The 18,440-nt window shown below is 46.5% G+C and overlaps 1 protein-coding gene across 1 annotated transcript in view; it reads left to right on the top strand.

Annotated features, from left to right (window-relative positions):
- The window catches only part of adkb (adenosine kinase b), a gene marked incomplete at its 3' end in the record, with an annotated part of 103,635 nt that overhangs the window by 59,764 nt on the left and 25,431 nt on the right, over window positions 1-18,440 (top strand). Inside the window, exon 7 of the mRNA XM_084455870.1 lies at window positions 16,275-16,445. Coding sequence (XP_084311996.1) covers window positions 16,275-16,445 — 171 coding nt within the window. The remainder of the gene's footprint in view (window positions 1-16,274; window positions 16,446-18,440) is intronic.

The raw sequence follows: 18,440 nt of genomic DNA, 5'->3' as shown, positions 1-18,440 counted from the left end.
ATTGAATAAATGTATCATTGGTTGGTAAATACGGGTTGAAATGAAATAGTCACTGGTTTAGTGCTATTTATTGATTGTATATTTAATGTCACTACTCTGACTGCAAAATAGGGGTTGAAAATGTGGGATTTCTGAGTTTCTGGGTTTGAATCTAAAGAATGAATGAAGTCCAATCAGTTGGTAAAATGATAGCAAATCAAATAACCAATTTTATGTAGGCTACTGTCTCTGCTGTGGCCAATCCAAAAAAGCAGTTTGCAATTTAGACCGGTTAAACTGAGAAACGTAGCCTACATTAGGCTATAAGCAATGGCAACCAGATTGTCAGAGAAGCCTAGTAGCCTACTACACTGTAGCAGTGCTCTACTGCCCCTCATGGTTGCAGGTTGTAATAATTATTTTACCGCCGCTGCCACTGTCGTTGCTCTCGCCATGAGGTGCGGCGAAGTATTTACGTTTGAATGACTGTATGTTATGACACTGTGAAGGAAACACGTGGTGACACAGCGCCCTCTAACTGCACTTTATTGTATCCTTTCATATTAACACGTGCCACTTGCCGTTCGGAACAGAATTCTTAAGAAGCGCTGATGCAACCAACTTCACACGCGACACACGCACGTCCTTGGGTCCTGAGCAATACACCTGCCGAAGTTCAACTTCATACTGTTCCCGATTGTCGAGCAAATCGGGATACAGGCAGACGCTCAGACAGCAGACACGCGGACAGACTTTGGTCGAGAGAGATGCAGAGAATGTGGAGAGAACGGGGGGTCGAGAGCGGTGCACACAGAGTGTGAGAGATTGCCTGGAATTATAGTAAGATTTAGAGCCGTGTTCCTCAGCGAACTCTTGGCTGTGTGTGTGTGTGTGTGTGTGTGTACGTGTGCGTGTGTGTGCGCGTGCTCGTGTGTGTAGGGACACGGGGAGATGCACAGATCAGATTAGATCCAGTAGCCGCTCTGCCGCCCAGGCCGTTTGTGTGCAGAATGCGGTTTAGCCGTCGGGCCGGGAGCCGCCCAGGTGCCACTGTGGGTGGAGTGATGGGTGAGGGGGCTGAGTGATGGCGACAGCAGGATGAACAGGAGAGGAGAGGAGAGGGCCCAGAGGCCATATGCAGGGTGAACCCTCTATGAAGCTGCTGGGCCTGGTCTCAAAAGGGACTTAACTGAAACAGAGCATCCTTCTCTCTCCCAATGTCACCTAGCTGACGTTCTAAATATGGAAATATGACCCTCACCAACACCCACTGGATATGTGTTTTCAGCCACTGAAAGAAGGGAGTAAGGAAAGAGGGACAGAAGGAAGGAAGGAAGGAAGGAAGGAAGGAAGGAAGGAAGGAAGGAAGGAAGGAAGGAAGGAAGGAAGGAAGGAAGGAAGGAAGGAAGGAAGGAAGGAAGGAAGGAATTCAGCGTCAGATCAGTGTAAAGCACATTCTGAAAGCCTTGTTTGTTTTCATAAAACCACACATGCGCTTCCCTGGCCCTGTACCTGTCCTGCCATCTCTGCAAGTGAAGTATCACGACTAGAACTTTGACTGGGGAACACTGCAGCCATGAAACATGAATCCACTCAGCGCAGCTCTTTCTCTGACTCTGTGGCTCTGATACATGTGTCCTATCATATCCATGTCATGTCTGCGCGCTTTTAATTATGTAGCGAGCAGCCGTCCATGCATCACAGCCCGGGACCCGTATGCAGATGACTTCAAGATGTCATCGGTGAATGTAAACATGACTTAACCCTTTGAATACAACCGTCTCACCGACAAAATTAAATAAATCAAAAATCAAAAAAATATTTTACAAAATATCCAACAACCAACAATATTCCAACATTCCAACACTAAGAAACTTTTGTAGTAATATGGTAAAAATCCTATTAATGTTCGAAATGTTGGCACTGTTCTCACTGTACTAAAAGGGTTGATTGAGGATGAGAAGCCACTTTGGTGTTTAGTCTTTTGCGTAAATAATTCTCTCTGTTTACAGTGTGCTTGCCAGCCAGGGGAGATACGTAAGTCTGTTACTTGGTATCGAGCTACAGTGCGTCTTTATTCTCGGGCCCCAGACTGAAGAGGCTCTATACCCACCCATTGTGGTCACTCTTTTTCCGGTTCGGTTGAGGTCTGTGACCCTGGTCGTCTCGCTCGTGTTTAGTTTCTCTTTTTTTGTCGGCTGCTCTCCCAGCGGTGGAGTGCGTAGACAAAACAGCACCCAGTAGAAACCCCTGGAAGCATCCCAAATTGCAACGGTAATTTATATTTCCAAGCAGGCGGCCAAATTGTGCATGATTGTGCATATTGTAACATGAATTCACTCGGCACATATAGGACAGTGTGTGAGCATGCTTGCGTGTGTGTGTGTGCGCACTGTGATGTTCTGGAGCTATCATGCCACTCGGATGTACTCTGTCACCAGAATGATCCTCAGGAAAAGAGAAGCTGAATGGTTCCTCTTGAAGTACAGCTGTTTCTCTGCAGTCCTCTTCCATAACAAACAGCCTCCCAGGATTAGATCCACTACAAACGCTTGGGGGATATTAATCTGCTTTGGAGGACCTCACTCCATGGTTTGAATTTGAAATAAACCACAGTATCGCGCCAGAGCGGATGTACATCTTCCCCCTCGTAGATCTAGATGAGGCTCTTTGTGATTCAAACGCCAAGAGCTTTAAGCCTCGTGTTCATCGCTAACGTCAGAATGGTTGTTTTACGGCGCAGCGATTGCGGCTGTTTTTTTTTTGTGGGGGGCGAGAATCATCATGATTTGAAAGTGTGGACTCCGTCCGTGGGCGTGGCCTCCGGGAGAGGTTCCCACAGCAGCCGACACTCAAGACGTACGATGAAGTCGTCATGTCTTAATTTCTGCTGGCTTCTTTTGTTAATTTACCCTCCATTCAAGGACCACACACACGCACGCACACGCCGGCACGATGCGCGACACTTTCACTCCTCTGGCTTCGCTGGTGGAGACTCCCTAGTGGAAGGGGGCCATTGCGCTCCAGCAACATGCAGCTTCAGTACAGTACATGTCATATTCATTGGCGTTTACAGTACCGTCTCTGATTCCTTCACAGCTGCTGGAGTATCGTACGGAGCCTGTGCAGTATTGTCGCACCCCGATAGCACACACAGCGCAGCCCGTCCACACATGCAGTCTGTCTCAAGTCAAACGTGTTTACAACTCGATGGCGCTCTGAAGCGCTTGACAGATGTATGAACTCTAAACATGGCTTGGCGTGGGGTGTGGGGGGGTTGCGATGGGGGGGTGGGGAGGCATCTTCAGAGGAAGGGCCGGGGTTCTCCACATGCCGCACAGACGTTCTTTCTCATGTTCTGCTTGTCTGTGTGCATCTTTTTGAAGACGCAAAACGTGTCGGCCACATGTGACCAGCCACCCAGAGAGCGCCGGGAGATTTGGGGCCTCCTCCTCTCTCCCGGCTCTCTGAGAGGGCTGCCCCCCCACGGCCTGCTCGCTCGCTGACCAGATCAGGGCCCGCGCCACGCCCACGCACGGATGGATTAATTTATACACTTTTGATCACAGAGCGAAAAGAGCCAGTCGTCTAGAGGAGCCACAGCAGAATATGATGTTATTTTTCAGTTCATTTCAAACTTTAGTTCAGAATCTCTAGAAGGTCCATAGCAATATAAAAGACAGACAACAAAACATACAATATAAAACCACATCAATTCAATAATCACTTTTTATTTCATTTTATTTTAAAGAAGACAGTTTATGTCCATATGTAGGCTGTCTCGTCTGTCTCGTTTTCTGAGCCTCGACGTATAGCGAGAGCAGCTCTTCCTGAGGTTGGTTAAAGCCTCTTCTATGCTGTTCTCTGACCCATCCAAGCCACATATACAATCGAATGTCTTAAAAGTGTCTCGCAAGTAGGGACACCAGAGGACACAAACAGTTGACTGGCACTATGCCATCTAGGGTCCTGAAGCAGAACCCTCATAGCATCACTGCAGAAAGCTTTAAACAATGAGCCTTTTACTTGGACAGAATACATACTAAACCTGCGTATCAACATATTGGCCTGAGCATATAATTTACAACATTGTCGGTAAATATCTCTTGTCATCGTTCAAGTCCTCAGTGAAGAAGTGGCCAAGGTATTTTATTTCCTGGCGTGTCAAGAGAGGAATATCACATACAGCAAGTGGAAAATAGGAAAGACTAATTTATTGTCCACTCTTCTTCTAAATATCATGGCATGACTCTTTTTAGCATTGTACTTTAGATTTTTTTGAATTATTGATTGTAGACCTTTTATTACTACACAGTACCTCCAGCCACATGTAGTGAACGAGTGGTTGGTTTTCTTTATGGGTTGACTTGTTAGTTTGAAAAGTCTCAAACGTTTTGAGATGCACAAGAAATCCACCAATATTATATCTGATCTTGACAGTAGTGTTGATGAATTATTGATGTAATCTCCTGCATTTTCAGTTCAGCATCCTCCTGCTCTTGTCTTTTAAATCCACCCAGTCCAGCGGCGTGGCTAGTCATGTTCCTGCCTCTCATCTCCATATCAGATGCAAAGGGTCGTGGGGATGTGGGCAGGCCTGTCGTGGGAACGGTGACTTACATGGTACCAACTCAAGACGGTACGCTATTCAGAACCCCCCTCACCCCTCCTGTCGTGCCGTCCCATAATGAATCAGTCCGTGTGAGCGGTGTGAAACATTTAAAGGTGCCCCCCCCCCCCCCCCTCCAATTAGAGAGCCCCCCGCGGGCCCCAGGCCGAGGAAGCCCCTCGCATCGTCATCATATCAATATTCCTCTGTTGATCTCCAGCCGAGACAAGTCCGGCTGCTCTTACCACACATGCTAATTTGCATTCCCCCAGCATGTGTGGAAATGCCGGCCTGCTGCCTCTATACACCCTCCTCCACAACCCCCCCCCCAACCTCCTCTTCCTCAACCTTTCCACCCCCAACCCCCCTGTTCCACAACCTCTCCACCCCCCCCCAAAACCCCTCTCTCACAACCTCTCCACCCCCCCCCAAAACCCCTCTCTCACAACCTCTCCACCCCCCCCCCCAAACCCCTCTCTCACAACCTCTCCACCCCCCCCAATCCCCTCTTCCACAACCTCTCCACCCCCCCCAATCCCCTCTTCCACAACCTCTCCACCCCCCCCAATCCCCTCTTCCACAACCTCTCCACCCCCCCCGGTTCCCCAGCCTACTGTTGCCTCTCTTTTTCCAAGGGAGGGAGAGGTTTCTTTATTCCTGGCATGCCAGAGAAGGGCCCTCTGAGGATTACATTGGCTAAGCCCTTATCACTCCAGGAAATTCACTGCCTGCTTAAAAAAGTGGTAGAAGTAGAAAATCAAGGGGATGTGTTATTCTTTGTAAGTTCCTCTCCCTATTCCCATGGAAAGTTATTACGGGTTTGAAGAAAAGTCATTTTTTTTGGCACTCAAGGTTTTTTTTTTCGTAACTGCATTTCATATCCCCCCCCTGCCTGTTCATTTTTTTTTTTTTGACTGGCTGGTGGAATTTAGAAAGTGGAAAATGTGAGGGCAGGTGCTTGTGTGAGAGGAGGCTCAGAGAGGGGTGTTCAGTGCAGAGCGATGTTCAACATCCAGGGCAAGTGTTTGTTATTCTAATGGGATTCCACCATGGTAACGGCTTTTAAAGACTCCCAAGGCTTTGTGGGAAGTCTATACATGCTCTCATCAATCTCGCCTAATTTCTTTTGGGGTTTTAATGAATATAATCAATCCTTTCTCCAAGTCATCACCTGCTCGTCTCAGCTGGTATTGAACACTATACTGAAATTGAGCAAGGACATTTTCTTATGAGGCAGTAATATAGACAAACATGAAATGTGATCAATTAAATAGTGCAATCACAAACTTTCTTAATAAGCAAGGGTGAATAAATATAAACCATATGAATTTTAGTTGGAAAGTCTGGCGTGCTCCATATTATAATATATAAAATGGTTTTATTAAACGTTGAAATCCATTGAGACCATTGTGACTGGTGTTAAAGAACATCGCTCATCTGGATAATATTGCACTGGTTTACTCAGTTATATAATAACCAGTGGACAAGGGCAAGTGCTGTATGAGGGTTCAACCATATAGGTTTTACAAGTTTCAGACAGAGGTAATGAATTATGTTATTTTCAGTTTTAATACCTTTACAGGGACTATTAGGCGTTAGATGGAACTCATTTAACAAGTCTGGGAGAGGAGAAATTAACAAGGGTTGGACCTGGAGCCCTGATGTTTAAAGGGCTCCAATAACTTGTAAGCTCCTCTCAGGTTTATACCTTTCTCTCTGCAGATTTCTTTAAGTGGCTTATGTGAATTGCAATTGCCACTTTGGAACCCAGAATATATTAAAGAATACACTTCACTGGCTGTGGCCAACAGACAGAACATTTAACTTGTGCATCCAGCGATGGAGAGGTTTCACACGCATGCACCCGCACACACACACACACACACACACACACACACACACACAGACAGTGCTACCGCCTACACTTACCCTGCAGTGGGAGTATATTCTGACCTAGAGCTTAGCTCCTAGCCGCGGTTGCCTTCCATCAAGCTCACTACAGCCCTCTTATCTCCCATCTTCTGTCTGATATGAATAGCCAGGAAGTGATATAGTTGGCTACATGTCATATCTGGTGCGGTAGTCGGGTCTTTCTTCCTCCCCCGCTGTGAGAGATAGCTTTTTCAGCTTGGCGCCTTTTGCCTCAGCCATTTTTTTCTCTTTTTCTTGAACGTTTGTAGACAGAGACCAGTGTGTTTGCTCGTCTTGGCCAGAGGCCAAAGGCTCTTTCTGATATAATCCCCGTCATCGATCAGACTCTGTTTACTTACATGGTCCCCCTCCCCCCTCGAGCAATTAGGAGCCACCTCTCCACCTCGCGCTCCTCTTACCGGCTTTTAGTCCTTTATTTTCTCCCTTAAGAGGTCATTTTTCACCTTGAGGATCAGCTCTCCGAAACAGGGGGGTGTTTGAGTAATGGAGTAACGGATGCTCCTCAGTCATACGATGTCGAGCTCTGTATGAACCAGCATTATCTTGTCTTTGAAGGTAAATGTCATGCCTTTTCTATAGACATCAGTTTCCTAAAGAGAATGTATCAGCCGCTGTGCACAACCAGCCATGGCCTGCCCTAAGTGCTCGAGAGTATCATCCAATTTTGGGATGATGCACGCATTGGGGAGTCGCATCCATCACTGCGCACACTGGCTCAGCTTCGTTTAAGGACCCCCCCCCCTGCTCTGGGATTTTAAGTACTGTGAAATATTGGAGGAGTGGATGGAGGAGAGGAGAGGAGATGGCCCCCCTGCCTGCCTGTCTGGGAGATACTCTACCTAATCACCTGCTGGAGAGGAGAAGATGAGTGGTCTCCATGGTCCTGGCTGAACAAGTACATCTCATGTGTGGGACGGCTTTCATAATGTGAACTTAAAATATCGGACACGTAGAAAGTAAAAAATATATATGGGTCAATGACGTATAAGGTTTTCAAAGTACTGTATCCAAAAAATAAAACAGAAATTACACTAAAAATGATTTTTTAATTTCATTAGAGTGTCACCTATGCCCTTTATATTAGTTATATTCAAGAATGAAGCCAATTAATTTTTATTGTGATTCATATTAATGCACCCTTGTAAAATGTCATTCAGTATAACACTTGTGTTTTTTCAAAAAATGCAATTTTAAGTACATTTTTCATGATCACAAGTTTATATATCCAAGCGTAGACTGGCAGAAATATAGCCACCCAGAAAAAATTACATTATTTTATTTTGAATACCACATTTTTGATGTCATGTGTACAACTCAACATTTGTTGGATGTTTTTTTACTAAAACTTTCTGCCTTACACTGAAAAAATACAAACATCAATGAACATATCTTTCACTTCATCCTTTGAGATTTTTTTTTGTCTCGCAAAGTCAACAAAACAAGATAATTGTATTTTAATATAAAAGGATTAGGTGTATGCTGTGTATGACAATATTTGGTTATCCTGAATGACACATATCATTCCTGCCCACAAATATTGATTAAATGTGATTCCTTCAGCATTAACAACAATGACCCTATGAAATATTATTAGTTGCAGCAATAGTGTTGTTCTTTTAGCTATTTTTAAGTTAAAACTGTGTAAAACAAACAAACCAAACAGGATCAGATGTTTAATATTTGCAGGCTAGCCTAGAGCGCTTCTATTATCCACAAGATAATGTGCCTTGAGATAGCCTACCAGTTTAAAATTACAGTATTCAGTATGATAATATTCAGTATTCATACATTGAATACATAGCTAACATCAGAAGACAGACTAAAAGCCGTGGTTACAATAGTTATGTAGCTAGCTATTACCAAGCGAATGTTAGCAAAACATGGCATAACAAAGCTATTGTATTGTTAACAGGCAGTTCCTTGGCCACCTATATAAAATAATGACCTTGACCTATAAAGATTATCCTTGCCTTTCATGTTTAATGTGGCTTTTTATAAAATATTAACATTAAAAGAATGCTTTCTATGTTGTACTGAAGGACAAGCATTTTTGTTCCAAAGGTTACTAGAAGGTGAAAAGGTGAAATCAACAAATATTTCATAGATTTTCTCACCTCATGACATTGATAGAGGGAGTCTTGGAGCACATGGATCATCTTTTAATCATAAACTTTATTTGGTGCGACTCCACCAACGTTTCGTCTTTTTCAAGGTGATGAGTTGCACCAAATAAAGTTTATGATTAAAAGATGATCCGTGTGCTCCAAGACTCCCTCTTTTCATACTTTTAGTCCTCTCTTTGAGCACCGGAGATCTAATAAAATAAGGCTTAGCATGGGAACTCTGAGCATTTTGAGCTTTTTACCTTTGTTATACTGAATGACATTGATGAAGTGCAAAAGTCAGGACAAAAGTTGTCCTATTTTTAAATATTTGTTAGATACGGTATGTCGCCCATATTTATATTGTTGCAAACACTAACACAATTATGCCATAAGTGTTCATTTATATTGAGATAGAACTCAATAGCTCCCTTAATTTAATACTTTGCATCATAAATATTTCTGGGTCAAAAGAAGGGTAAGAGTTGAGTGATTTAATATTATATTTATACATATGTATTTTTTATGTTAAATTGATGGCCTCAGGACACCAGATTTGCACATCACATCTTTGACTCCTATATTTGTCTCGAATTTGCACAATTGTACTTTCAATTTGGGATAGTGTTCCTTCAGTTAAACAGCCCACTCCCCTGGTTCACCTGTTTTAGTAGCAGGTTCAGTGCCTGGTTCCCGCACTCCCAGAAGAAACACGTTTCTGTTATGTAAGCCGAGAGGTTACGGTACTCTTGATAACTTCACCGTTAAGAGTAAACGCTCCTTTTGGCGGACTGCCCTAACATGGAAGGCCGAAAGTCTGAAGCGCCATGTTTTTTTTCTCTCTACACAACAGATGCGGGAGACTGTATACCTGGCATGCATGCGCAGACTTGACAGGCCCACTCCGAGGCCCTGTTCCTGCCCCGCACTCCCCCTCCTCCTCCTCTGTGGATGTTTAGATCATCTGTGTGTGCTCTGTGCTCTGCGCTGCTCCCTGGGCCCGGAGAAAAACAAGGATGATCGGAGTTGACTCCCAGCGTCATTACAACGCTGCCAAGAACAAAACACTTCTTGGCACGGACTCTTCAATCGTCTGGACAGCTATGTCTGTCCATTTTATTTTAATCTCATTCTATTGCCTCAATACTATATTTGATCTAATTTCTGTAATTTTGTCCTAATCTAGACCAATAGTAGTTAGAAGAAGTTGTGGGGAGGGGGAGTTGACTTGGAGTACACTTTAAGCCCCCAGCACAGTTTAAAGCTTTTCCAAAACTCAGTCTTGCACATTATTGAAATGATGCCTAATGCCCGACACCCTTCTCCTCATCTCGAATTCTAATTCGGTGATTAAGCAAAAAGCCGTTGATAGCTGAGCTGTTGGTGTTGTCATCCGGGGCCATCATATCACAGTTGCAATTAGATGATTTTTTAAACAGGCATGAATAATTAAGGGGTGATCTTTTTTCTTCCGCCTTTCACGAGTGAGCACGGCGAAGGCGTGTTACTAGACTGGATGGAATCAGCGGTGGGCTCCCGACCCTGAACACGGTGAACTGTGGGTTCTGAGCCCCAACATTGAATTTGGCAGCCTTCACACAACATTGTGAGAGGGCACTCACTCACAGTCTCTCATGCCTTTTGAATAAGGCACTTTTTTTTGGGAGGAAATGTAAGGGTCTGGCTTTATCTTCCTCCCTTCCTCTCTCTCTCTCTCTCTCCATCTCCTTCTCTCTCCCTCTCTCTCTCTCTCTCTCTCTCCCTCTCTCTCTCTCTCCCTCTCTCTCTCTCGTTCCTCTGACATTGCAAGGAGGAGAAATGTGTATCAAATTAACTCCGTGCAACAGGGCCTCCTCCCAAGCCGCTGCCCTTGTCTTTTCGGCAATCAGTACTTTGTTATTTTAGTCTCTCAACCAAAACCCAATATGATTCAATGGCTTGAGCAATTACCTGCAATTTTCCCATCTGGTACATTAGCCTACCACTGATGCCTGATCCCTGCACAGTGAAAGATTCTCTCCTCGAATCCTCGTCTGAGTGTTTCAAATTAAGTGCACTAATTCATTTAGCCTAGGACGTCCGCAGAGTGGCACATTTGGAAATGTTCGCTTCTGTGCAACAGTGTTGAGGGAACGTCTGGGCAGATTTGGTTTCTGTCTGTATTTCAGCCTATGTAGTTACTAGGTCATTGAAACAAGAAACCTGACTGCAGTGCAGACACCCCAACGCTGAACTCCCGCCTCGTACATCTGACCCATATATTAATATGTCCTTTTGAGCCAATTCAGCAGAGAACAGTCTGAAGTCTCGACATCTGTTTCCATATAGGTGTGTTTTACAGACTGTTATTCCATTTTCCATCAAACCCTCCCCCTACCTCCTCTGCCCCCACCCTGGACCATCAACCCTCCCCACCTCCTCTCCCCCCACCCTGGACCATCAACCCTCCCGCCCCCCACCTCCTCTCACCCCACCCTGGACCATCAACCCTCCCACCCCCCACCTCCTCTCCCCCCACCCTGGACCATCAACCCTCCCCCCACCTCCTCTCCCCCCACCCTGGACCATCAACCCTCCCCCCACCTCCTCTCCCCCCACCCTGGACCATCAACCCTCCCGGCCCCCACCTCCTCTCCCACTCCCCATCCTGAACTGGAGTACTGGAGAAGCAGCATGAGCTCAACTTGACTCCAAAATGTGTACGTGTGTGTGGGTGTGTTTGTGTGCGTGCATGTGCGTGTGTGTGTGGGTGTGTTTTGTGTGCGTCCGTGTGCGTCCAGACTAAAGCTGCAGAGTTGTTTCCCCTTCAGAGGCACTGAAGGAGAGGGAGCTGCTAGCGCCCACATGCTAATGAAGTGCAGTTTGTGGCAGTCAAGGACACTTGTGAGCGTATGCATTAGCAAGTTTTAACTCCCTGCCAAACAAACAGCCAACCTAGTGACAGTTGCAAAAACAACCGTAGGGAAAGAAACTCTCCCTGTGCCACAGGGATTCGTGTTATGTCTAGCAGACTCCTTTGTTATGTCCGCGTTTCATTAAGAAATATAACTACGTTTAAGCGGAGAAAGACCGTTGTCTATCCCTGGAATGCCTTTTTTTTGTGTCCTCTAACAGAGGTAACCTATGGTATCTGTAAGGGGGAGTCAGTTTATGCTATGCGCTGAATTATTTTGTGGATTAGTATTGGCGTTTGAACGCTCTTGGCTTTAAACCTTGTCTGTTTTAGATCTTATGTACATTCCTTGGCGTTCTCCCTCACGCGCAGCCCGGCCCCCTGGCCAACACATCGCCGAGAGTCAGGGGCGTAACAGGAGAGCAAAAGCCAGTGATTTGAGGGGGCCCTGAAGCCGATCTCAAAATATCATTAGCAAGATAGCGCCTCAAATCATGCCAACGCTTCCAAGACTGTGACGCTGTCCACATTCTGGCCTCTCGGACGGGGGGGGGGTTAAGTAAGTTTTGCTCTGTTCGTTTCATGCAGCCAACGAACTGGGAGGTCAATGTGATTATGTCCTCTGATGGCCGTACAAATTACAGGCACGGTTGCGAGACACACACGCGTGCACACACACACACACACCCCTGAAACGCTCTGCGGTCGGCTGTAACGTCTTGTTTTACCCAGGCTCATTAAGGTACCCTTGGCCAGGTACATTCGGGGTGTCGTCGCGACCTTCTGGGCTGCGTCTCCGTATTTCACATGGGCCCCCGTGGGAACTCCACCTAGTCAGAAAATCTGTTATTGTGAAAAAAGAGAATAATATTAAAACCAGAGAACTTTCGAGAAATAAATACTGTAGCAGCTAGTAAGTAATGTCTCTCCCCAGTTGTTAAATCCAGTGTTTGTGACACATTAATGTTGCTCCGGAGAGCCCAGCATGACTGATCTGATACCCCTCCCTCCATCACGAGGGGCCTCTTACATGCATGACCTCCCTTAGTTTCCAGTACAGTTGGCCGCTCTCCAGTTCCCTTAGAAGTGGATGGATTCCCAAATATCTGATAAGGTTCTCCAGAACATGATTCTGAGTGTAAGAGAAAGAGGGAGTAGATGCTATCAGTGCTCTCGGACGGTGGAGCGAGTCAGATCAAACTCGCCAGGTTCTGCTGCCGTGCCTTCTCCCCCTACCAAGCGCATTTGTCATCTGTTATATCGGCCTAATTGAACTTGTGTCTGAATGAAAGCAACAGGCCACTGTGATAGGACCAAAACATCATTAGCGCTTTCGAAAAAATCTCACTTGCTCGCCGGTTCTGCGCGCTCATACTGTATCTTCCTTTGAAAGTGGTTTTGAGCAATATAGAGTAGTCTTAAAAGCACTGTTGTCGTCTGTGTGATTTTTATCCACTCAAGACTCACTTTGCGGCGCCATTACTCACTTGCCTTTGTCCGTGTCCTCTCTCTCTCTATCTCTCTCTCTTTCTCCTCACATCAGCAGAGCTAGACTGCTCCACTCTGTCTGCTGGGTGTGGGTGTGTGTGTGTGTGCGCGTGTAAAACACATCTCGGAACACTGGTGTAGCACGCGTGTGTGTGTCGGAACACTGTCGGAGCATGTGTGTGTGCGTGCGTGCGTGTGTGTGTGGGAACCCTGGCGTAGCATGCCCGAGGTGTCTGGACGGAGATGGAATCATACTGAGCTAATGAAGCTCCAAACCTCCAGCACCTATCGATCCTCCTCCTCCTCGCCACGGCACCTCACAAAGGCGGCGGCAGCGGCCGTCATCACGCACACACTCTGATCTGTGTGACATCTGATTCTGTGTGATGAACCCTCGGCGCCAGGGAGCATGATGGGAGGGCTGTCTATGGTAATGACGGCTGGGCTGGTACAGCTTTGATTGAAACACTCCCTGTAAGGCCGCTAGCTCAATAACAGTGAGGAAATGATTCCTGGAACAAGCACCACTGCAAGGAACCGTGATGGGGAGCGCTTTGATGGAATTTAGTACAAAGTGGCTACGTTTTTTTGCACTTTGCTATAGGGCTATGCGGGGCTTGTACAGTATTCTCCCTCATCATTCATATGAGTAATGAGAAGTGTCAAGTAAAGCGTCATGATACAGTATTTTAAACACGCCCCCTACCCCAGCAGAATTAAAATAGCCCTGGACCCCCCCCCCCCAAAAAAAAAATAAAAGTACAAAAATGATTTTACATGACCACCTCTGGTGGCACAAATGAAAATGCCCTTCCCAAAATAGTTCATTTTTACCCTTCAGTTGTCCATGTTTTATTTTAAGCCCGGTGACATCATGCCATCCATCACAGCCAGCTCTTCTGATTTGAAGCCCCTCAGGAAGGCTGTGAGGCAGAGGAGGGGGGGCTGGGACAGTCCGGTCCAGCGCTGGCCTGTGGGACGTCTGTGGTCTGCTCACCACCCATCTCATCTCAGACTGCCATTTAGACATTTCTCTTTGTTGTGAGTAAAGTGGAAGTCATTCCTCTTTTAGGTAAACACTGAAAATGGCCGTTTTGCTTTCCAAGTCCTCCCTCAAATTACAGCCTGACAGGGCCAAACATGGCTTCTTATTATTGTTTGCCAAGAAAACGCGTCTCTGAATACCTTATTAAATGTTTTGGCTGGATGGAAATTGTACAAACTGTACCCAGCGCTTTGATCACTCTGGCCTGGAAAGATAATACCCCTTCACTACTAGGCTCCTCTGACACCTGGAGAAACCGTATCTGCCGTCCTCGACACACGATCTGCACCGCGTACTGTACGTCGCTAAAGACTCCGCTTCTCCCGTTGCTGCTCTGCGATGGGAACTGGAATCTCCTGTGGCTCGGGCTTCTGCTTTCTACCCACAAGCCACTAGAGTCACAGAGCTTAGAACTTGGGAGAGGAGGGGAAAAAAGGGATGCATTATTTCATGAAAAGTGCTGCCCAGAGCATTTCAGTAACTTCAAACACGGACACACAAAAAAGTTTTTAATAAGGGTGGAATAGCTTTATTTTTTTCCCACATTATGCACATCAAAGATGACGTATGGTTTTTGGCAGAACATTTCTAGGGACTTGGTAGGAATCCATGTATAGATTTGTGTAAAAGAATGCGATATCTGAAAATTGTCTCTGAAGTACCTTGATAAAAACAGTAAAACAGTTATTTTACAGAGGGAACTGTTTGGCAGTCAGCGTTATTTTGCTGTTGTCAAATTCGTTGATATGGAAATATTAAACCAAGAGCTGAAGTCAATGTGTTGTAACATCTGTGAGATAAAAGTGAGAGCTGGGTGCACCACCATGCAGTTCAGCCCAGCGCCGCCTGTGACGGTGGTGTCGTTTGAGGTAAATTACACAGAGCCAGCGTGCGATTAGAGAGGCCGCGGCAAAGCTCTTAAAGTTCACCAACCCCTCAGGATATTTGATAGAGCCCCGGACCTTTGATCAGAGGTAACATTATGGCAGCCATGACAGTTCGTCTTCAACTACAAAAAGCCCATTTATTGCAAGAAAACAATCTCCCCTCCTCTGACACGTTGGCACACTCCGAAAGAAAAATGTCAGGGTCAATGATTGGGCCATTAGCAGAGAGTGAGTCCCTTTGTGTTAGCAAGCCCATTCAGAACACCTCTCGTTTACAACAGATGGCACCGTGACACTGCGACCGAGGGGAACTGACCTAATCCTAAGGCAAAGACATTTTCCTCCGCCGCGTGACATTCTGTAAAGTAATGAGAAACTCTGCCTGGAGAGCCAACGACTGCATGAATATATAATTAAGCATTTCACCCACTTAGTACCATATTGTAGGTTTGATTGACTACACAGGCTCGCCTTTCAGCAGCGTTATACACCCCGTTCTTTTACATGAGGGTCGCTCCACCGCTGCAGCGAATGTCATACGCGCTTTAATGAGAACCGTACCGTCGCCCGCCATTCCGAGCTCTCCAGATAGATTAAATGTATCGCCACGCAGAACGTTTTCTCCGTTTCCCTCCCCCTGGTCCGGGCCCTATTGTGACACGGTGGTTTTCTGTCAGAGCTTGTAGCTGAAAAACAAGGTTAAGCAGATCAGTATCAAAGGAGCAGTGTTTTTGTGTGGCAGGGTTCGCAGCAGAGTCTCGCCTCAGGTTTCAACCTGCAACACAAAGGTGTTGTCTTACCTGATTTGTATTCATTCACACAATGAGCGGACCTGCCTCTCTTGTTTCCAAGTAAGGAGAGTCCAGACGAGACTTTTGTTCTGCCTATCATGGGATACGTTCTCGTTGCTTCCTCCAGTGCAGGCCTTGGATCCCTGCCAGAAGCTTTGTCCTGGATGGATTTCTGCCCCCCCCCCCCTCTTTTTTTCCCCTCTGTCGGACGGCATATGTTCCAAGGAACCATTCGAGTTAAACGCTTTAAAATGATCTCATGCTTGTCTGTCTCTCAGGATATGTTAATGCTACACCTTCTTACCCTCCAAAATTGTCATGTCAAAAGTCCAAAAGCCACAAATTAGCACTTGGATCTTAGGGGGAGGCCCTCTTCAAGCCGCTCTGTCTCATGTTCTAACTGTCAGACCACAAACGAACCCGTGCCTGCGTGGAGCTCTGGGGCCTCCTCGGTTCTCGGGGCGCGGGCCCGATCAAAGCGGCGAGAACGTGGATGTTTGCGAGAGTATTGTTTATTCTTGTTGTTGTTGTCTGCTGGTTGTTTGCAGGGTTTCTTCCTGACTGTGTCTCCGGAGTCCGTCCTGAAGGTGGCGAAGCACGCCTCCGACAGCAACAAAGTGTTCGGCCTCAACCTCTCGGCTCCGTTCATCAGCCAGTTCTTCAAGGAGCCCATGATGGAGGTCATGCCGTACGTCGACGTCCTGTTTGGCAACGAGACGGTGAGCGAAGCCGGCCCATTTGTCAAGACCCCTCCGGGATTGATGGATTCTGTTTACACAGTTCAAAGCACATTGTTTCTGGTTTAGTGTGGGCTGGCCGGGTGCATGTGTGTGTGTGCGTGCGTGTGTGTGTGTGTGAGGGTCAGGGAGAGTTAGAGTGCTTACATTTTGAGTGTTATATTCCCTCACCTTGTTGAAAGGAAAATGGAACACCCTGTCCAGTCGCCCCTCCCACCTACCCCTCCCTCCCTACCCAAGTAGCCATTTAACATTTCACTTAGCCGCCGCCCCGATGAAGAGACCGATAAGAATTAGCCCAGTAATCATTCATCTTAATCGTGTCACCATTTCATGCCAGTTAAATCTATTGATTTCCCCGGCCAGTGTGGAAGTGAGTAGCTGGTTGGAGGTCAGGCTGTGGTCACACGCCGTGCTGCCTGGGAAGTATCTTCTAACAAGGAAACCAAGCCTGACGGAGGGGTGCAGCCTCAGACAAACTGCAAGTCCACGGGGAGATCTCTGGACTGTATCCCACCCCCAACCGTGCTACCCACCACCCCACCCCCAACACACACACACACACAAGCCCCCACTTGCTGAAGCCACCAAACAGGGCCTCTATTTCTTTCCCCGGCAGAGATGGGGTCCACAGACCAGGATAGAGCTGGAGGGAACCGCTCGTAGCATTTTAGGATTTATGGCTAATGCTGACTTCAGCCCTTTTTCCTTATTTTTCTCCACAAGCTTCTCAAGATCTAGCTTTGCATATGCACCCCTCTCTATCGCTCTCCCTCTCTCTCTCTCTCCCCCTCCCTCTCTCTCTCTCTCCCCCTCCCTCTCTCTCTCTCTCTCTCTCTCTCCCTAATTGCTGTGAGGAACGATTCTGTCTCATGGAGCCAATATGTAGGCTACATTTGGCAAACTTTTTTTTCGGGTGGGTGGTACTATAACTCTGGTTACGATGTTTGCTCACACCTTGCAGTCATTATACAGTAACGACTTCAATAATTACTATGTTGTGTGTACTAGCGCAAAGAGCCCATTCAAAATACACCTGTCATGACCTAGTTGCGTCCCCCCTTCCATTATAGCACGATGTACATGTGCTTGAATCTTGACGGCAGAGGTCCCCTGTTGCATTGAAACTGAATTAGCTAGCGAGATAGCTAGCCAACTTGAATGCTACTCTCCACAACATATAGCTACATAGCTGTTGAACACATGCCCACATTAATAATTGCACAGAAGTATGACTATAAAGGCAGTCCCGCCTGCTGTCTGAAGCTAATTAGCAAGAAGAAGCCTCACAATGTAAATTATACAGCACGATAACGCAGCCGTCCACTGTTAACTGAAATGTCAAAAAAGACCCCCATGGAAAACGTCAGCTGTACTATACAGTGGCACCATAAGGCAGTCGTCCATTATCTACTGAAATATCAAGAAAATTCCCCATGGAAAACGTTATCTTTTTTCACAGTGTTGTAGCCCAGATGAAGAGAGAGAGTCTGCTGTCTGCTTGAGACCTGATTCAGTCCACATTATGCATGACGACGTTGCCTACTGTACAGGGAGCAAAACGACCACAGTGAAACATGCACAGTATGACAAAAGTTTGTCTTGTTTAGGTAAAACAAATTACACTTTGTTAATCCCGTTTGGGGAAATCCGCCTCTGCGTTGACCCACGCTGGGCTGTCGCCTCGTAGTACCCGGGGAAACAGTTTGGGCGTTCGGCGTCTTGCTCAAGGACATTTCGACACGCTGCCGGGAGGAGCTGGAATCGAACCGGGGACCTGCCCCTCCCCAGACGGCTGCTCTGCCTTCTCAGCCGCCCAGCTGCGCCGGGCTCTGTTCAGAGCAGTGTTTCTGGTGGCAGGCTTGACTTGGGTGCAGTAGATATGTACACTGGAGCAGCGCACTATGAATGAGCGGGCGGAACTCCGGAGCAGTATTATGTTCAAATTAGCCCAGAATGTACATTTTTCTCAGCTGC

This window comes from Borostomias antarcticus (assembly GCF_949987555.1).
Source record: "Borostomias antarcticus genome assembly, chromosome: 22".
Lineage (NCBI taxonomy): Eukaryota > Metazoa > Chordata > Actinopteri > Stomiiformes > Stomiidae > Borostomias > Borostomias antarcticus.
The sequence above is the reverse complement of the archived record's forward strand: the minus strand, read 5'-3'. Positions and strand labels throughout refer to the sequence as shown.